This window comes from Mya arenaria, chromosome 6 (genome assembly GCF_026914265.1).
Source record: "Mya arenaria isolate MELC-2E11 chromosome 6, ASM2691426v1".
NCBI classification, from domain to species: domain Eukaryota; kingdom Metazoa; phylum Mollusca; class Bivalvia; order Myida; family Myidae; genus Mya; species Mya arenaria.
Genome location: NC_069127.1, coordinates 11,880,263 through 11,902,172, shown reverse-complemented (window position 1 = coordinate 11,902,172; position 21,910 = coordinate 11,880,263). Strand labels below are relative to the sequence as shown.

General features: G+C 38.2%; 1 protein-coding gene across 4 annotated transcripts in view; it reads left to right on the top strand.

Moving 5' to 3' along the window:
- LOC128237287 (mitogen-activated protein kinase kinase kinase 4-like) overlaps positions 1-21,910 on the top strand; it is a 55,520-nt gene that overhangs the window by 7,716 nt on the left and 25,894 nt on the right. For all 4 annotated transcript variants that reach the window (XM_052952666.1, XM_052952664.1, XM_052952665.1 and 1 more), the window contains exons 2-14: positions 1,526-3,398; positions 3,728-3,898; positions 4,162-4,254; positions 4,663-4,821; positions 5,129-5,286; positions 6,895-7,068; positions 16,114-16,213; positions 16,529-16,612; positions 19,207-19,485; positions 20,148-20,297; positions 20,610-20,765; positions 21,117-21,250; positions 21,793-21,874. In XM_052952666.1, coding sequence (XP_052808626.1) covers positions 1,526-3,398; positions 3,728-3,898; positions 4,162-4,254; positions 4,663-4,821; positions 5,129-5,286; positions 6,895-7,068; positions 16,114-16,213; positions 16,529-16,612; positions 19,207-19,485; positions 20,148-20,297; positions 20,610-20,765; positions 21,117-21,250; positions 21,793-21,874 — 3,613 coding nt within the window. The remainder of the gene's footprint in view (positions 1-1,525; positions 3,399-3,727; positions 3,899-4,161; positions 4,255-4,662; positions 4,822-5,128; positions 5,287-6,894; positions 7,069-16,113; positions 16,214-16,528; positions 16,613-19,206; positions 19,486-20,147; positions 20,298-20,609; positions 20,766-21,116; positions 21,251-21,792; positions 21,875-21,910) is intronic.

Below are 21,910 nucleotides of genomic sequence, written 5' to 3'. Positions count from 1 at the left end.
TGGTAGCGAAACTGAATACACTCGGTATGTAATCCTGGTGATATGGGTCCTTAGACGGTGTGCCTGCCAATGTATAACAAATTATGTATATATAATATGGAGTTATAATTATTATTCACCTGTTGAACAATATGTCATAATATTCTTTTAGGGTCTAACCATTGATACCGAAACTGTAACAAGCAAGCATTCTATACAGATAATACAAACATATCCCAGATACTTTACTACCAATTATTTTTGTCTGGTAGTAGATCTACTGGTACAGTACCATTATTACATCTCGAACACGAAATTGGGATGACAACTAAAACATGATACTGTAGTAAAACAATAACATAATTACTTAATACCTTCGGCGAAATGCATGCTGCAAAGGCGGTCATGATCCGAAGGCTCCCACAACTTAACATGTTGACGGTCGCTCAGGCTTCTTCTCCCAATAGCGAGTAACCACTTCAACCTTCTCTCTTTTTCTTTAGGAAATCTAAAGAAACGAACTCCAGAATCTTTCACAAAACGTTGTGTGCACCCTGGTGCAGAACAACTAGTCGGCATTCTGAGTTTTTGTTTACACTTTCTATAAATAACCCTGTCAAAAGATCCCGCAATATTCACCCTCTGATTGTGAATAACAATGGCGGTGTTTTGCAAACCAGTTGTATTCGAGGCCGACCAGCAGGTGCGTGTGACGTCACGCTTCAATGTGCCTATAATGCCATTCATGAATATATTGATAGGTTTGATGAATAAAAGGTTTGAAAACACAATGTACATTATTTCAATCATGCTAGTTTTTTCCCCTTTTCGTTGAATAACTCTATTTTTCCCTGATTAAAGTGCCCCCACACCATTCTTTTAAAATAGTAAAATAATACGAACAGATAAATCTTATAACGGGAAAGCATTTCCAAATCAATGTTGCCAAAAATGGAATGTAGACACTTCGCATCTAAAACTATTTATACTTAATAAATCATCAAGTGGACACCACAGCTGCTTTGTTAGTCATTTGAAGTGCCTGATATTAATGTCCGACACCAGACAGTTTTTCTTTTCTTTTTGGGACAAGAAAATCCCTTAACCTTATTTGGGACTAATAAGACCTGATATACTGAGTGAGGGTTTCTTGTACCGTTGCCACCCCATACCTTCATGTGTTAAAACCTACATGTTTTAGTGTGTGTTTTATCTAACAATTTGGTGCCGAATCGTGGACACATTTTCAATGCAATTATATACTATAATTAAATTTCAAAAAAAAATGAGCTTAAACAATCATTTAACCAATAACTAAACATTCAAAAACATTTCCGTTTAACAGTTGAAGTTTGATGTGGGTTTTTTTTATGTCTTGAATATTATCAGTTTTTTAATTTCTCAGTTTATTTCTTATAACATTCTGAGTTTAGTTTTGTTGATTTCTAGGAAAAATGAGAATTTTCAAACTTATTTTTCCCAATTATGAATTTCCTGACTCACTTCATGAAACCCATTGTCTGACACCATTAATTAATATTTTCAGAGGATCATATGGAGACCAGAGAGACCAGACTTCTGATCATGATGCAGACAGAAGCAGTGGGGATGACCATGGAGCAGATCATCCGCTTCACTCCCTTGAGGGGCAGTTGGAGGACCTGTGTATAGAAGAAGCTGATCAACTGCCTTTTAGCCCACCCACTAGCTCAAGATTTTCGAAGCGGGAAAAGGTTCGCAGAAATAGTGGAAGGCGATCAGTACAGAAGAATAAGGAAAATGAAAAATCGAAAAAGCCCAAAGTTGTTGTTTCTTTTATAAAGGAGCGGTACAGTGAGAGCAATGCGCTATACAGTGGCCTGGCTCATGCAGATTCTGATGCAGACTTGGAGCGTGGTCCAGGTGACACAAGAGATAAGGAGAAACGGAAACGAGATAGAGAAGATAAGCTAAAAAGTAAGGTGCGACAACAGGAAATACTTAGTAAGAGGGAAGATTTGAGCACTGTCAGTGAGAATATAGCAAGTAACACTGCCCCTATGGACATAAATACTCCTGTTGTTCCGGTAAAGTTAGAGGGCTCTGGCAGATTTGTCTCCCTTGGTTTGCCTAGCACTAGCTGCCGTCACATTGCATTGCCAATTTTGTCTTCAGATAAACTAGAAAGAAGGCCGGCAGTGTCCTCATTTGCGGACTGTCCCAATGAAAGGTTGATATTTTTCAAGACATTTCAAGCTTTGATTAATATGGGATCTCAAGGGAAAAAGCAGAAAGAGCAAAAGGAGAAGGAGAGAATGTTTCCACAGAGACAGAAAAGTGCAGAAGAGGATCTGTACATGTCCATTATATGGATAGGTTTACAGGCCTGGCTAAATGGAATGTCCCTTGAGGATCAACAAAAGATGATGGATCTCGAAAGAGAGAAAATACCCCATGTTTTGAATGAAATCATGGAGTTTCAAGTGCAATTCCCACAGTCCAACTGTGTGCAAAACAATAGTACAGGAGGTTCTGAATCCCATAACCGAGATAGCTCATGCAGTGTAGATACAACTGTAACAGACATCACCGAGTCCTACCATACAATGTATGTGAATCAGGACATGATTCAACAGCAGCAACAAGCTGTGATACAAGTAGAAAGACTGCTAGAAAAGTTGGACAAGTGCGAACAACTTTATCGATCAGATGCTGTCTTTGCAGCTAGTCATCCCAAGTACAAGGAGCCCACTTTTATCCAAAGAACTGAAGCATTGTATCTGTGGTTAAACACAACTAAAGATTTGTGCCATAAAATTAATGTTTTAGGTCAGGTTTTCAATATATCAGCCGAACAAGGCTGGAGGTACATTAGTTTTAATCGTGAGGATAACGTTCAATCATTTGATCGTCAAATCAATAGGGAAAGCATTCCAGAAATAGTTCAGGATGATGACTACTGTGATGATGATGATACGGATGCTGTATATACAGAAAATTCTCAGGAAAATAGTGAACAAAACAAATTAGTTACAAATAGCTGTGAAAGTAGTGGTAGTGAAAAGAGTGAACAGCAAAAGAGAGTTAGTTTTCAAATGTCAGAACCCAGAAGAGATGTCAGTAGTTCAAACACAAGTAGACTTGTTTCACCAGTATCTAGTCCAAAACGTGACCTTAGTCCAAGTCAGTTTGGGAGCCCACCAGACTCCTCGACCCCTCTGCGAGCTCAGTTTTCCTCTGCGTCTCTGTCCCGTGCCTCCAGTGAGGCCAGTCTGGATGATCTGGGCCGCTCCCTGTACCGTGCTTATGTAGATAAGGGGCTGAAGAAGATCGGGCTAAGTAAAATGTTGATCCGCCTACGTGATATCCTGTACACATCCTTGAGAAGAGCTAGACAGAGCCTTGAGTATAGAAGTAGTGACAGTGAGGTTGTGGACAAGGTATTATTTATTCTGGAATGGTTTTTACTTTTTGAACTATTAGTATTTCAACTTCTTAATTTTTTATAAAGATTATTATAAATCCCCACTATTTTTCATCAAAATAATTAATGTGCATTCATGATCTAGACCATTGATTATTTATTGTAAGTGGATTAAATGTAGAATAAGTGCTTTCATGTACCTCTTTAATAATCATTATATGAAGGCACATCCCTACCACTAAATTGTGTTTTTATAAGAATGTGAGATCAAGTCTATCAAAATAAAAAATTCTTCAAGTATCCATGTGCAATTCTACATTTATATCAAGTATCAATTACCTATAGTCACCGTCAGACGAGTATTACCAGCACTCCTCTCCAACCCTTGACTTGCTCGACAAGTCCCCGGGGACGCACCTTGAGTCCCACCCCACGGAGAAGCTGCGTGCATGGCGGGATGAGTTCCTGGAGATTGGCCTGCCTTCATATAGACCCACATACATCTTCCTTCTGCAGGTGTGTAAACTTTTTCCAGAATGTCCCTATCAGCAGGCTGTGGTTGCCAGTTAGTTATGGCAGGTAAATATTAGCAATTATGCGCTGCTGGTATTACACATGTATTGCAATGTTGCAGTATTAAGCCATTGAATTTGTAACTTCCTAAATTCATTTAAATACCCTTCTATAATCATTTAAATACTTCAAAACCTACTTGATAAATTTGTTTTGTCTTTCGACTTTCTTGGTACATGAATAATGCTAATGCCTCTTTACTACAGGTGCTATTGGATGTGATCCACGAGGCTATGAAGATCCGCCTTGAGCAGCTACAAAACCCAATAGGGGAACCGTCCTTCCTCTCCATAAGACAGGTATGTTACATAAACCAAATAGGGGAACCATTCTGCCTCTCCATAACACAGATATGTTACATAAACATATTGTACAACAAATCTGATGAAAATATAATTATTTGCAAGTAAATAAAACCTCATTGAACAAAAGTGTATTGTAACATTTCATTTTAACCCATAACTTGCAAATACGGCAAATATAGCAATTTCAAAGCCATCACTTTTGGAGGTGGAGGTTTATAAACCTCCAAGGTCACAATATTGGAAGTTTTAGTCAAACTATAAGGAGCTTATAAATTCAAACTTCCCTGGAAGCCCTGGTAATGAATGTATAGCATTTTTAATGCTAACTGGTTGCTTTTTATGGTCCTGATAAAGTCACCAAGTACAATGTTTATGTGTACAGTATATGAATGTCTATTCCAGCTGATCATTGAGTGTAAGGACATGCTAGCGAAGGCTGTGATGGTGAAGCAGGACTACCAATGTATGGTGCAGGCTGTTCTCGATGATCATGAGGCCCAGGCAGAGAATTCCCCGCTCGATCTGGAAAGGTTTGATGACGACATGTGCAAGATGTTCAAGGTATGTGAAATGTTTTATACTAGTCTAAAGATATAAAAATGTGTGCTTTAATATATTGACATTTCCGGAAGAAAGATTTCTGCATGCCGGCAAACCTCGTTGCCAGCTTCTTGTACATTTCAACAGGTTGGATATATCAATCCTAACAGCAAACTTCACAGTTAACAGAGTTACAAAGAATTTAATAAAACCTTGCATACATAAGATAGTCCATAAAGACATTATATCTTTTTCTTTGTTGTCTCATATCCAGATAGACCTAGGTAAATGTGTGTTTTGCCCCTTTGACTGTGCGCTTGTGTTTCAGATGTACTTCCAGTACCTACAGAACTGGCTATACCACCTGCAGAATTTGCCAGAGGCTTCACGTTCTTTGAAGAACCCACTGGAGGAGGAGTGGAACTTCACCAAGAAGATCTGCCCTCACATCATCAGTGGTGAGGCAGAGGCTGGCAAGAGGTTTAGGTATGTGGTTAGATCTGCCCTCACATCATCAGCGGTGAGGCAGAGGCTCGCAAGAGGATCTGCCTTCACATCATCAGTGGCGAGGCAGAGGCCGGCAAGAGGTTAAGGTATGTGGTTAGGTCTGCCCTCACATCATCAGTGGCGAGGCAGAGGCCGGCAAGAGGTTTAGGTATGTGGTCAGGTCTGCCCTCACATCATCAGTGGCGAGGCAGAGGCTGGCAAGAGGTTTAGGTATGTGGTCTGGTCTGCCCTCACATCATCAGTGGCGAGGCAGAGGCCGGCAAGAGGTTAAGGTATGTGGTCAGGTCTGCCCTCACATCATCAGTGGCGAGGCAGAGGCCGGCAAGAGGTAAAGGTATGTGGTCAGGTCTGCCCTCACATCATCAGTGGCGAGGCAGAGGCTGGCAAGAGCTTTAGGTATGTGGTCAGGTCTGCCCTCACATCATCAGTGGCGAGGCAGAGGCTGGCAAGAGGTTTAGGTATGTGGTCAGGTCTGCCCTCACATCATCAGTGGCGAGGCAGAGGCTGGCAAGAGGTTTAGGTATGTGGTTAGATCTGCCCTCACATCATCAGTGGCGAGGCAGAGGCTCGCAAGAGGATCTGCCCTCACATCATCAGTGGCGAGGCAGAGGCCGGCAAGAGGTTAAGGTATGTGGTTAGGTCTGCCCTCACATCATCAGTGGCGAGGCAGAGGCCGGCAAGAGGTTTAGGTATGTGGTCAGGTCTGCCCTCAAATCATCAGTGGCGAGGCAGAGGCCGGCAAGAGGTTTAGGTATGTGGTCAGGTCTGCTCTCACATCATCAGTGGCGAGGCAGAGGCCGGCAAGATGTTTAGGTAAGTGGTCAGGTCTGCCCTCACATCATCAGTGGCTAGGCAGAGGCCGGCAAGAGGTTTAGGTATGTGGTCAGGTCTGCCCTCACATCATCAGTGGCGAGGCAGAGGCCGGCAAGAGGTTTAGGTATGTGGTCAGGTCTGCCCACACATCATCAGTGGCGAGGCAGAGGCCGGCAAGAGGTTTAGGTATGTGGTCAGGTCTGCCCTCACATCATCAGTGGCGAGGCAGAGGCTGGCAAGAGGTTTAGGTATGTGGTCAGGTCTGTCCTCACATCATCAGTGGCGAGGCAGAGGCTGGCAAGAGGTTTAGGTATGTGGTTAGATCTGCCCTCACATCATCAGTGGCGAGGCAGAGGCCGGCAAGAGGTTTAGGTATGTGGTCAGGTCTGCCCTCACATCATCAGTGGCGAGGCAGAGGCTGGCAAGAGGTTTAGGTATGTGGTTAGGTCTGCGGCTGGATAAATGTTCAGGTACATGGTAGGATCTGTCCACACACCATCAGTAGCAAGGCAGAGGCTGGCTAGTGGTTTAGTATTTGTCTTTCAAGCTTTAATTACCTGAATTGTATGTGTAGATATTGATATGAAGCCAAGGTGTGCACTGTCGTTTGGAATGAGACATCGGGCAATATATATTTTGTGTTGGCTTAATATTTCATTTGTATATAAAGGAAAGTATAATTGAATGTGATTGTTTTGAGCAGTTTTCAGTGAAAAATTTAAAAATTTAATTTATTGAGATGCAAGGCTTAAAGAATAAAACTTATGTCCGTAGTACAATGGCGATCAGCCTGCTGAACTCGATATCAGACTTCCTGGAGACAGGCGTAGATGAGTGCACGTCAGACATGTTTGACTGGACACTGCATGGCGGAGAGATGAGCAGCTCAGAGGAAGAAAGTGAGGAGGACCACGACACCTCAAGAAATAAGTCTTCAAGCTCTCTCAGGTATGCCTAGGATATAGATCTAGGATTTAAACACAACTTTTGTGTCAAAGGAGAGTTGCAGCCTTGTCATTTGTCTGATTTGTCAGCCTCTCTCGAACTCTTTTAGGTACATTTTCAGAAACAACAAGTATCTAGTTACGTACAAATGATACTGTATATACTGATATAAAGGTATTAAAATAATATGAAATAAGGCACTGCCTTAGACGGGCTCTAGGTATGTTATCAACTACAGGCAAAATTGTTTTTGTATGACATACTATGGCTATGACTACGACCATTTAGATCATTTAGGTGCATCACAAGTAAGGTTAAGGCAATGCAAAGCAAATTTAATATTTAAATGTTTGAGAAAACACATAATTAAAAACACAATAAATATTCTTATTTACCTAATACTGAATATCATACAAGCAGTTACAGAACAAAATAATGATTCCTACTTTAAACATAACAAGGTAAACAAACCTTAACTTAACAATTAATGATCACGGTTATCTGACAATCAACCTGTACTTTACTATTTTAATATGTAAAACAGCATTGTGTATATTTTAGATGTTTAAGGTTCTGCAAATAACCCAAAAAAATGGTTTGACCCCCTCAGCAGTTTGAAATGAATATAAATTCCCTGTAGTTGACGTTGTTAGCACCATTTCATCATTGAATATAACAATGTATGCAGAAAGTATGAACATATTTAATTATTTAAAGTATGAGACTTTAAACTGAATAATAAACATTCAACAACACTACATCTATTACATTTAAAAAAACAAGCTCATAGATTATTCAACAAAACATGTAAGCTTGTAATATATTCACAATATAAAAAGTTTAACAGTTCACAACATAATCAGAACAAGAATGTACTATAATTATGCTTACATTAGCTCATTCATTAGCTCATTCAGTTTAAAACTATATCCTTTGCAAATACACTTAATTGTTCAGAACGTACTAGGCTTAGTTTTAATTTTAACAACGCACAGTACTCTAGACAAAGTTAATTGCCCCCTCCCCTGGCAAGGGATTAGTGGCCTACTGACCAGATGACTGAAATAAACCATGATGTATTGATCTAGTGATAAGGGAATACTCTGCAAGAAAATGGACAAATCAGCCCTGCATTTGTCAACAAATAAAGAAAAGAAAAAAGACCAGCCCTCCCCTAATTATATCTTTGAGCCCTGCTGGGGGGGGGGCTTCAGCCCTAAAGCCCAGGGCTGAATCTGTGCCTGGGCTAACAAAGTTAGTTCCAGCATTATATGTGGCGCTTTCACATTACTTCATACGCTTCAAAAATGAACATCCAATAACTTGTGTTTTTGTGCTAATATACAAATTTAACATATATCTATGAAAATTGGAAATACAATGGAATCAGGACCTGGTTTTTAGCTAAAGAAGATATGCCATCATATGGTACATAAACATGAAAGGTAATTCTACAATACTGACAACTAACATTTCTGCAAGATGTTTAAAACAATTTCAATAATTTATAATATGATAAGAAAGATTTGTAAAGGAAATAAAGATGTTCTACAAACACTTTCGAAAAAACAACACTAGTGTTTAAATGAAGTTTTTTCATAAAATTTAACCACTTTCACTTTATTAAAAAATTAAAAAGATATTTATTAGAGTTTATGATGCTCTTTTGAGAACACTTTGAGATGCAAATGCAATTCTTGTCTCTTAGTTTAAATGTTTTTCATGACGGTACTGAAGTCATCAATCCCAGATCCAATATGCACTGTGGTATACTAGGGTACTGAAGTGATCGGTCCCATATGCCAACTCTGGTATCCTGGATAAAACGTTACTGCTGAATACAATACTGAAGTGATCAATCCCTGATGCGACTCTGGTATCCTGGATAAAACTTTACTTGTGAATAATGTACTGAAGAGATCAATCCCTGATGCCACTCTGGTATCCTGGATAAAACGTTACTTGTGAATAATGTACTGAAGAGATCAATCCCTGATGCCACTCTGGTATCCTGGATAAAACGTTACTTGTGAATACGGTACTGAAGAGATCAATCCCTGATGCCACTCTGGTATCCTGGATAAAACGTTACTTGTGAATAATGTACTGAAGAGATCAATCCCTGATGCCACTCTGGTATCCTGGATAAAACGTTACTTGTGAATAATGTACTGAAGAGATCAATCCCTGATGCCACTCTGGTATCCTGGATAAAACGTTACTTGTGAATAATGTACTGAAGAGATCAATCCCTGATGCCACTCTGGTATCCTGGATAAAACGTTACTTGTGAATACAGTACTGAAGAGATCGATCCCTGATGCCAATCTGGTATCCTGCGTTACTGGTGAATACGGTACTGAAGTGATGGATCCTGAAACAGATTAACACCAAACTGAAGTAATACACAATGGTCAATTTGTTCACATTGACACAGATGAAGAGGCTATCACACTAACAAATGAAGTCACCTTTGTTAAAAGTATGTAAATATGGCCCAAGACCACAATTGTTTTTAGTATATGTTTCATATAAACACTAACCTGGCTTTCTCTCCAAAACAGTCGTTGCATATAATTTTTTTGCTATTTAAACAGACTTCAAAATCCCTATAGTTCAATTTCAGGCTGTATGCAACACATACTGAAAGTTTGGCAATGATATCTTAAACACTTAAAGAATGAGTATTAGCACCTGTGGTGTTTTCTTAAAAGGCAGAAATAGCCATTTCCATCAAATGGTTAGCCACAAACTTTTTAAGAGCCATTGTTTCCTCATGCATTGGAATTATCTGACCAAGTAAAGTTCCCCTTGTAACATTCAATGGTGTCTATAAAATAGCACCACAAAAATGGCCTGCCTACTCTTTTAAGATTTTTTTCTAAGCAAAATAAGATTTTTCCACTTTATCGGCTTAGCGTTTTATATAAAAAATGACATAGCGCCAAACTGAAATCCCTCAACTTGTCAAATTTATGCTTTTCTGGTCCAGTTATATACAAAGGTAACAGAAATGTTCAGTTTAACAAAAAAAAAGTGTTAATGTGATTATAGACATTCTAAACACCACTATATGCCAAATTGATTGCTTCCGGGACAAATGGCGCAACAAAAGAAATGCCAAATAACCCCACCAAAACTGAAAGATTCATGACAACTGCTAGTGTTTTTAAATATGAGGTGGCTACATGATGTAGAAAATGCAGCGATAGCATTCAGGGCTTTTTCTATAGAACCCACAGGTCCGACTATCAGACCCATTCCCAAAGCAAAATATAAGATATTTTTCCCGATCTTCAGAAAAAAATCCCATTCAAATATCAATTTTTTTTATTTTTTTATTTTTTTTAGAAAGTCTTTTTACATGTACTGGTTCATTTTCAACGTCCTAATAAATTATGTGATGTAAAGTTTTTTCGATAATTGAACTCGGAAATCATTGATTTTTACATTCAGATATCTGTATGAAATATTATCTGTCATGATTGATTTATTGCAATAGATATTTACACCCAAGGATTGATATTTCAGCCATTTTGGGTCTTTTAAAGGGAAACAAACTAATATAAAATCAATTCCTAATTTGCAGAAGACTAGACAGCTTTTTCTTTTAACTGTAAAATTTCCCAATTTCAGCATTTTCACGACGCAAAAATTCCCAAAATGTCAAGGGTCTTTTTCCCAAACTGGGCAGAAAAAGCCCTGGCATTAATATGCCCTATTTTAAAAAAAATTGCACTAATATCTGTTTTGAAGACTAGATTTGGCTTAAAATCAAGAGTACAGCACTTTACCATTGTCTATAAGTTTCTTATTTACACCTGCTTTGCTATAAATCTCACTCTTTGGAATCATTTACACACAAACAAGTACTATAGAGTTGACTTACCGTAAATGACTGGGTATTAGACGCCCTTTTTTCCCCTCAGATTTTGATGCAAAAAAATGCCTGCGTATAATACCCAGTAACAATTTTTTAACTTTTTTTCTGAGGTCGATTTCAAGCCTAGAGTTTGTTTAGATTTATGTAGAAAGGGATGTTACTCGCGTCATATCAATCAAGTATATACGAGTTAAAACGGCATTTGAAGATCGGGATACGGTATATCGTAAGACGTTTATAATTTAAACAAAAATATGTTTCGATTAAAGTTATTCAATATTATTTTGAATAATAAATTGAATTGAACAATAATTAAACTTGCATATATAAAAAAGCAAAGTTGGGCACTGTCAAAATATTTTTTGTCAGTTGTACAAGAAGGTGTGAAAAACTCGACTGCTTTTAACCTGTTTATCAATGGTCATTAACTTATTTATTACGCCTATAAGTGTAAATCCTTCATCAAGTTAATTAAAACACCATTTTATACATGCATTGAATTGAATAAACACATTCTATCGGCTTTAGATCAGAGTCACACTGTGTGACGTCACATAACTTACAGTTATACCCACAAGGATCTCGTGGAGAGCATGGACATCGCTATGCAGGATTAATGTATAACTGTACGATTATTGCTTCTTACAGTCTTTAAGTGTGGTACAAGTTTGAAAGTTTATTGGCAGATCGTTTTACAAACATGTCATGTTTATGTTTTCTTAATCCCTTGATTGCCCTTTTTGTTTCTTTAATCCTCCAATAAATATATCACACTTCCTTTTCAACAGGCAATAAATCGTTTAGGATGGGGTAGTAACTAATTAACTTGTCACAGTGGTGTATACAGTTAGGTAATCTAGCCAGGCATTGTAAAGATAAAAATCAATTATCTTCTTGGTAACTGTGAAAGTTATGATTGATGTCCTTTGGGTGTCCGAAAATTAGGTACTCAAAATAAATTATTTTGGAAAATAATTATGGGTGTCCGAATATTAAGAGTGTCCGAACTCTTAGGTGAATTACGGTACTATATTATTTTCTGTAGGTGTTGACATTTTGAGAACAAACTTATAATATAAGGTTTTTGCATAACTTAACTTTTCATTCTCAATAGTTTATCATTGTATGGTTTTAAAGATAACCGTCCCCATTTTCACGAAAAAAATTTTTTTGTCACTGTCAACAAACATGGTGGCCGAAAATGCCAGACGATTTGACATCTTTTCTATGCGTCTTTTAACCAAAAACATAGATTAAAAGTTTTTTTCTTGGACTTTTCACAGATTTTTTTCCCTGCGTCTAATACCCCCTATCGTCTTATACCCAGTCATTTACGGTACTTTATTCTTCTGAGCTATTGGATTCAGAGCTGCATCTCCTGGATGCCAAGGGCCAAAAACGCAGCTACATGTAACTGGAGCTTATTGGGACAACATAATCTGCAAGCAAGACACAAAATCAGTGTTTGACACAAAATAAAAGTATCTGCTTCTACTGTTAAAGTATGAAAAATGCCTGTAAACACTCATTTGAGGCATACACAACCTTTTAAGTAGGCATTTATGTGATGAATATGCAGAAAAGTTCATTAATTCTAAGATTTTCATGACAAAATTATTAAATATATATATAGTCTTTTGGACATTTTGCAATCAGTTTTTAACAACTCAAAGGTTAATCTCAACTAATTGAGTACCTGGATGCATTTTGAAAGCGTTGAAAGCATACATACTTAGAATTATTTCTTACTTGGAGAGGATATTCCTTTCTCGGAAATCATTGCCAAAAATCGGTATGGAATTCCATCACAAGACCACGCTTTGATCAGCATTGGTTCTTGTCCTTGAAAATACTTATGTGGCTTCAGCAACCAGGCTGGCTATAGAAATAAACAATGAATAAGTGTTTTGAAAGCTGCACTCTCACAGATTGAACGTTTTGACAACATTTTATTAAATAATTGTCCTGAGATTCGATACATAAAAAATATTTTTGGTGCCAATCTGGTGTTCAGTCCCTTTAAGGCATTTTGAGTGTATTTATGTGTTTTCTTTAATGCATAAAGGGAAAAGGTTTTAATCTCAATGAAACCGGATCACCTTTTTTCTTTTGCCTTCAGAAATGTCAAGTTTTTCAATGTATAAACTTCAAATAAATGAATATATTCATGAATGTTTGATAGTATGAATTAATGAAAAGAAGCAATATTTCTTTAGATAGGGATCTTATTGTGTTGCTGTGATTGTTTAAGTGGATGTTTTTCTTGTTCTGTTACGCTTAAAATTTATCGAGAAGCTGGGGTCTTATTCACCAGTCAATTGTAACCACGGCTCCCCCCCAGGTCCGGGGGTATACAGGGTGTGAGGGTGTGTTTACCTTTCAGGTGGCCCGCAGTGCCGGGTGAATGCGGTGGTTTTGTCTTCGCTTTAAATATAGCGGGGAATGGGCTTTACCTAGGGTCCCTGGGGTGCAGGGGCATTTGGCGGGGATTTTACCATCTGTTGGTCACCACATGGTGGGGATTTTAGCCGGGTTTGGCTGGACCAAATGTCAAAGTCCCCACTATTCCCCGGACCTGGGGGGGGGGGGGGGGGTGTTGCAATTGACTGGTGCATTATCGCATGCAGATTTGAGTGAATCGCCAAAGGCCAGAAGAGCTTATGCGATGGTAATGTGTACGTAGTATGTGCGTTCGTGTGTCTGTAAACAATTGCTTGTGAACACGATACAGTCTTCAGTTTTGATTGTATCTCGATGAAACTTGTACAGTATCTAGATATCCATTAGAGCTCGTTTCCTTTCGAAAACCAGCCAGATCCGCCCATGCATGCCTAGATTATGGCCCTTGATAGTATAAAAAAATGCTATTGTGTAAACAATTGGTTGTGAACACGATACAGTCTTCATTTTTGATTGTATCTCGATGAAACTTGTATAGTATCTTGATATCCATTAGAGCTCGGTTCCTTTCGAAAACCAGCCAGATCCGCCCATACATCATATGATGCAATTGAAAACATTTGAAATAATGCCCCTTGGGTAAAAGTTGGCCCCACCCCTTTTGACTTACTTATTAATTTTTAAAGCTACAGTAATGAAATTTTGACCATGTGAACAGTTTTGCAAACAAGCATTAATGTTGTCCTCAGATGTCCTTGACTTTGACCTTTGACCGACTTTATTTTTAAAGCTACAGAAATGAAATTTTGACGATGAGTACAGTTTTGAAAGCAAATATTTTTTACTCTTAGATTACCTTTACTTGGCACATATTAAAATAGTTCATGCAACTAATCTGCTTACAACACTTCCTGTCCTCAGATGTTGAAAGTGCAGCGTTTTCAGCTAACCCAAACACTAAAAGTGAACTATATATTTGTTGCCTATTACTCAAACGTACATGCTCTGGATTAAAAATGACCACAAGAGCCATGCCAGTAGAGCATAGGCCCTTTTGGGCCTCTTGTTTACTAATTAACAAGCAGAAATTTTGACACAATGGCAATTTTATAACGAACTTGACCATGAGATTGAGTATGAGCAAGCCAGTACAGTTTGACTTACCATTTGGGTGAAAAATTACTAAACGGCGATGTAAATTGAAAAAAGGTGCACCTCCATTTTAAAGTTTTAAAATATGTATAGAACAGAACGTATGAATAAAGAATTTCACAGCTTAATAACATACAGGTGCACCTGTAAAGTAAGTGTATTTTAGTATCATTGATGATTCTCTCACAAAGCCATGTTGTTTCATGGAAAGGGTACGGCAACTCTCACTCAGTCATGGGGGTTGTTTGGCAGGATGGTTCGCCTTCTCCACACCCTGGACTGACTACTTAGTTACAATATTAAACACGATCTGTGGCCCACAGCAAAACCATCAACCTGCATTTGCCGATTTGTCTTTCAATCACAATCTTGCACTCTTATGGTGTTAGCCTTCCTCTCAACATATTCAGTCACAATCTCTCATTTCCCATAGTGTTGCTTGGCACGAGGGGTCACTTGACACTATTTATTTACAATCTTTCACACAATCTGTGGATCAAAGCAAAACTATTCATCTTTAGAGTCACAATAGCTCACAAAGCCATGGTGTTGGACCGCAACCATCCATTTATCTTTTCAGTCATAATCTTGCGCTCTGCCATGGTTTCACTTGGCGGGAGGGGATACCCCTCCCGCAACCTCCCCGCCCAACTTCTTAATTTACACAAAAGTGGTGTTGCATGGCACAAGAGTTCACCTGTCACACAATTCCTGTATATCTTTTCAGTTTCAATCTCTCAACCAGCGTAGCGTGTTGGTAATTGAAAGGTGTTCCCATCCTTTGATCTCAGTCAAAACATCTCACATATCCATTGTTGAGGCTCACAGACGGTACACCCCATCCATCTTTTCAGTGACAATATCTCGCTCAGCCATAGCGATTTCTGAACTGGTCAACCGCATGTCATAAGTGTATGAAATTGATATCTTCATTGTATGATTAACTGAAAAGCGTTTTTTTACAAAATAATCGTACTGTACCTGGCTGACGTGACAAGCTCTGCTATGTGTACCGGTATAATCCATGGTCGTAATTAAATCAGTAACGGAATTAATTCTTCGCAATTTCTATCCGATCAACAACTGTCAAACATCTAAATAGTATCGATATTGTAAAGCCTAAAATGACAACTACTAAATGTCAAGTGTGACCTTCGTATAGAATGGTAAACAATGCGTATGAATATCTTTAATAAACAAGTGAAAACAAAGTATATATCTCAGACAATCTATAGAAATATGTTTTATTTGTCTTTGTGACTTTACCACAAGTATTCATAAGAATTGTTTATAAGCATATTTTGAATTATTTTAATAACTAGTGGGGCGCTATTTCGCATCTCATAATTTCATGAGCCTGTTTTCTTCCGTGTCGTCACGCTCTGATGATTTTGGTGTCCGGCATGCACGCACTCAATATAGTTTATGAACAGAAAAAATACTGGTTCCATAACCTTTACGTCTTTTTTTCAGGCTGATAGTATGTGCAACTTTTGAACAAAGTAGTGCTATGTGTGACCGTAATAGGGCTCTGCCAAGCTTTGCTCGGTTTAGAGCCCGTAATAGGGTTCAATTCAGATTTTCAAAAGCTAACCAGGGTTAATCAATTTCAGGAAGTCGTTCCAGGCAACATGTCGGAGGTTTAAAAGTCTGTTCCATGAGGCGAGAGAGAGAGCTTCAAAAGCACTCGGCTTTGCCAAATTGTTACGCAAGGTAGGCACACATCCTCTTAATAATTATCATTTGATGATGTAATTACTTGATATAAAAATTGTTTCAAGCAAGAATAGCACAAGTATGGCAAGGTCCATAACTCTTGACTTTAAATATTGTCGAGTCATGCTCCTTTTCGACTGAAAAAAAGAGAGTACAATCTTTGATGTTTGCAGAACTGCACTCTTGTTCCTTAACTGTAGGTATAGGCCTGGATATGTTTGCATGGGATGAAAGGGGTATAATGCATTATATAAGATATCACTCAAAAACAACCAGTTTAGCTTCAGATTAATCAAGTCATTACATTTTCAGGATCTTGAGATTGCTGCAGACTTCAATGTAGCTGTGTCAATGCCAGAACTGCTTCAAAAGCTCAAAGACTCTGATCATATAAATGTGAGTCCACTTGCTCTCCAAGTTTCATTTTGGCAATGAAGGAAGGGGAAACTGAATGGGAGATATCCATCATTATACCCCCGACAAACGAAGTTTGAAGGGGGTATATTGGAGTCACCCTGTGGTCGGTCGGTCTGTTGCAATTTACCTTGTCCGGAGCATAGCTTAAAAACTAATGGATGGAATTGGATTAAACTTCATACAATGGTAGAGCATAATGAGCGGAAGTGCAGTGTACAATAACCATAACTCTATTCTTGCTTATTACTGAGTTATTGCCCTTTGTTACTTTTTTTTGTCCGGAGTATAACTTTAAAAGTACTGGATGGAATTCATTGGAACTTCATACAATGGTAAAGCACAATGAGAGGAAGTGCAGTGTTCAAGAACCATTACTCTACTTTAGCTAATTACTGAGTTATTGCCCTTTATTTTAGTTTTTGCTGTCAATTTTTTTTCCAGACATTAACTTGCAAACTACTAGATGGAATTTATTAAAACTTCATACAATGGTAAAGCACAATGAGAGGAAGTGCAGTGTACAAGAACCATAACTCTATTTTAGCTATTTACAGAGTTATGGCCTTTAATACTTTTTTGTTGTCCCGAGCATAACTTGAAAACTATTAGATGGAATTTAATAAAGCTTCATACAGTGATAGATCATAATGAGAGGAAGTGCAGTGTACAGGAACCGCAATTCTATTTCAGATAGTTACAGAGTTACTGCCCTTTGTTACTTTTTCTTGTCCGGAGCATAACTTGAAAACTATTGGATGGAATTTAATAAAACTTCATAGAGTGATAGATCATAATGAGAGGAAGTGCAGTGTACAGGAACCCCAATTTTATTTCAGCCAATTACAGAGTTATTGCCCTTTGTTACTTTTTTCTTGCAATTAACCTTGTCCGGAGCATAACTTAAAAACTACCAGATGGAATGTAATAAAACTTGATACAATGGTACAGCACTATGAGGAGTAGTTCAGTGTACATGAATCATTACACTATTTTAGCAAATTACAATGATGATAGTCCATAAAATAAAGTTTTCTGCAATTTCATATCAGGGCGGCATTCAGGGGTATTAATCACCTTCAGTGATAGCTCTAGTTTTACTTTTGGAATACAAAGTATGCCTAGCAATGAACAAGAATGTTTTAAAAATAGACAATGTATAAGAATGTGATAAGGTTTCTCTTTAAAGAATTCACCAATTCTTCCATAGGTTTGGGGGTCCATTTTTATTTACTTTTTCCAAAAAAATGTGATTTGGGAAAAAAGTGTATTACTCATCAGTATTAGCATTGGGCAAATAACCAACTGTACATGAACATATTTGTTAAGATTTGTTTATACAGAAACTCATTTTAATTGTTCTTATGACCATGCCAAAAATCATTTTATTATGCCCCCTTTTGAAAAAAGTGGGGTATATTGTTTTGCACATGTCGGTCGGTCGGTCTGTCTGTCTGTCGGTCGGTCGGTCGGTCGGTCGGTAGGAATACCAAATGGTTTCCGATCAATAACTTGAGAACGCTTTGACCGAGGGACCTCATACTTGGTATGTGTATTGGTCATCACCAGCAGATGAACCCTATTGATTTTGAGGTCAGTGGGTCAAAGGTCAAGGTCAGTGTGACCTTTACATGAAAAACGGTTTCCGATCAATAACTTGAGAACGCTTTGACCCAGGGACCTCATACTTGGTAGGTGTATTGGTCATGACCAGCAGATGAACCCTATTGATTTTGAGGTCAGTGGGTCAAAGGTCAAGGTCAGTGTGACCTTAACATGAAAAACGGTTTCCGATCAATAACTTGAGAACGCTTTGACCCAGGGACCTCATACTAGGTAGGCTTATTGGTCATGACCAGCAGATGAACCCTATTGATTTTGAGGTCAGTGGGTCAAAGGTCAAGGTCAGTGTGACCTTTACATGAAAAACGGTTTCCGATCAATAACTTGAGAACGCTTTGACCCAGGGACCTCATACTTGGTAGGTGTATTGGTCATGACCAGCAGATGAACCCTATTGATTTTGAGGTCAGTGGGTCAAAGGTCAAGGTCAGTGTGACCTTAACATGAAAAACGGTTTCCGATCAATAACTTGAGAACGCTTTGACCCAGGGACCTCATACTAGGTAGGCTTATTGGTCATGACCAGCAGATGAACCCTATTGATTTTGAGGTCAGTGGGTCAAAGGTCAAGGTCAGTGTGACTGTAAGCTGAAAAAAGGTTTTCTGATTGTCCATATTTTTTTAATGCATGCACAGATGATTGGGATTGATGTATAAATGTTTGTATAGAAATGATTTTCTTTTATGTTACTATTTTAGTTGGGCATTTATTTGCCTTCTTAAGTTATCATAAGTAGATGACCTGCCTCATATGCATCCAATGACAAATCAGCTGTCATTTCAGTCCATGCATATTTCATTCAATTGTCCAAATATTTCTGGCAACTTGGCGCTCAGGGGGCATAATGTTTGACAAACATCTCTTGTTGAGTTTGTTTTCAAAACTTAATTGCATAATTGTGATGTATTTTTCGTAATTTATTAAGAAGTTTTGCATTTCATTATGTGTTCAGGTGATAGCCCAGATAGGCATGATAAGTGCTGGCTACCTGATGTTCATACCGAGACGTATAGGGGATCAGCGTCGGCATATTATCCAGCTTCTCAATGTGACTTGTGGGCGAGAGGACGTCTCAGCATCCACGGACATCACAAGTCGTGATGACGCCTACCTTGTGATGGTGAGGTGTGGGGCAGGCACGGACTTAAATGCCGAGTGCCCAACATGGTCAGGCGAGAGCATCCAGGTTGAGCCCACTGCTGAGACTGCCATCGCTCTCTCACATATATGGGTAAGCTATATATATATATATAATATATATATGAGTGTATGTATTTGATGATATATATTGTTTGAGATTGAAATATATTTCATCAATGGCCAATGTTTTCATAAAATGTGCATGTTCTTTCACAAGTAATTGTAAAATTATTTGGAGAATAACATGATAAATAAGCCCTTCTTCATTTTAAATGTTTTTAACCTGGCAAAATGAAAGCTATGTTAATTTTATTAAGCAACATGTTACACAAAATCTATATGAACATTGACAATATCAAAATTGATGCTCTCACTGCGGTGAAAATAACGACGAGGAAAATTGAATGATAATTTTGCATACAAGTGTGAAAACTGGTAATCTCTTACATACAAGTGTGAAAACTGGTAATCCCTTACATACAAGTGTACATTATCTCAGGTCAATAAAGTTAAACCAAGATGACAGATATTCTCTTTAAGGATAAAAAATGATTCTAATATGAATTACTGTTTTTAAGTTGATATTAGATAAAACACTATTACATTTACCCCCCCCCCCCCCCCCCCCCCAGTATAACACCTTTTGTAATATACTTTGTTGAAATTATTGTAAAACCACATGTTTATGTGCTCATTTTGAACTAAATTCCCTACAGCCCATGTCTATATGCATCCTTTGTTTGTATTGTACAGGTTGAGTCGCTGTTACTGGTTGTGATTCACTCGTCACAGCTTTCGACCCAGCGACGGGAGTTTGAGAACCTGATGGGAAGCACTGTTGAGCTGGTCAATGAGCAGACCTCTTGCCACCAGATCATCGTCGAATCTCTCTACGATCTCAAGGTAACCAGCGCGATTCTTTACACATACCATTGTGTAATCGTATGAGATAGAATCAATAAATAGACATACCTTTGAAAAAGCAGTAGCAGTCAGTGGTTGAAATAGAATAAGCCCTGCTTGCTGCCAGGTTTGTTCATGTTTGAATTTTACATATCATGGCCTGTTCTTTTGTTTAAACAAGAATTCTGGTTTGTTGATTTAAACTCTAATTCTGGAATATGAAATACTGTTCAAGTGGCTGAATAATTTTTCACTTCTACAGATTGTTGAAGGTTGATCTTAGGAATCAGTGTATTATTTGTTGTATTACAGGAATCGGCAATCTCGCTGCGTGGCAAGGTGGCGTCAGTGATTCAGCAGGTGGAATCTAATTGGAGCCTTGAGATGGAGATGGAAGAACACGAGAAAAAACACATCCTTAAACTTTACCGGGAAACCATGCTTCAGGCCTATGACTTTGGATTTGAGGTAATTCATGAAACTTAAGTTTTGAGGTTATAGATGACCTTTAATACCCATCCTCAGACTGCAGCAGGAGACCATTGTACAGGCCTGCAACTTCAGCTTTAAGTACCTGACCATCACTTGGGAACGTTTTGGATGCCTTGAAATAGTTAGTTATCAGTAACTAGCATAACCAGTACTAGTTGTTTCATACAGGTCAGATTTCCTAAAATGCATAATATTCATTTAGATATGAATTTAAAAAAATGCATCACTCATTACTTTATTAAAACAATAACAAGTCCATATTATACCAGTAACCTGTATGTGGTAGTCTGTATTGCCTCATAAGTTCTGTATATTTCTCCCGTGTAGTACATGAAGGAGGTGACGCGTCTGGTGTCCGGAGAGACGCGGCACAAACTGGGCCCAGGTTCCATGGCCTTTGCCAAGGACTGGATGATGTTTGTCTCGGAGAAGTGTGAGCGGGGACGGGGAATGAGACCCAGGTACACATGCTAGCTCATCCCATTCCTTGTATGATAAGGCCTGAAAAAAAACATTTGGTTCACGTTACCAAACCCTACCTACGAAATAGGCCACATGGTAAAAAAAAGTAAAAAAAATATAATTTTTAAGTGTGTTTTATATGAAGTTAAAAATCTTTAAATGTTTAATAATGAAAATTACTTTTACACCATTCTCCAATGATGAAAATAACATTAGTATATAAAAGCCTACCTGATTTTGAAAAGGATGTAACCCGAACCAAACCATTTTTACTTTTTTGGGCCTTAAGAGTCAACATAGAGTCAGTTGTTGGTTTCATCATTAAGTCAAATTACATGTATATATATATTCTGTATGAAATATAGGAATAATTATGTTTCCAACTGTGGTTTAAAACATATTACTCTTCTAAGATAACATCAACTCAGTTCTATGAAGAATTAACAAATGGTTTTGAAAGCATTATTTGCTTTTTGTTTGCTAGGATAACGTTTTACCTGTAGTTGTAAGGGAGTTAAAGTTGACTCTCCTGTTGTGTTAGGTGGGCGAACCAGGGTCTGGACTTCCTGCTGATAGCGTGTGAACCCAAGAACCTGGCTGTTCTCACTGAACAGGAATATAAGGTACTTCACCTTTCAGCGTTGTTTATTCTACATGCT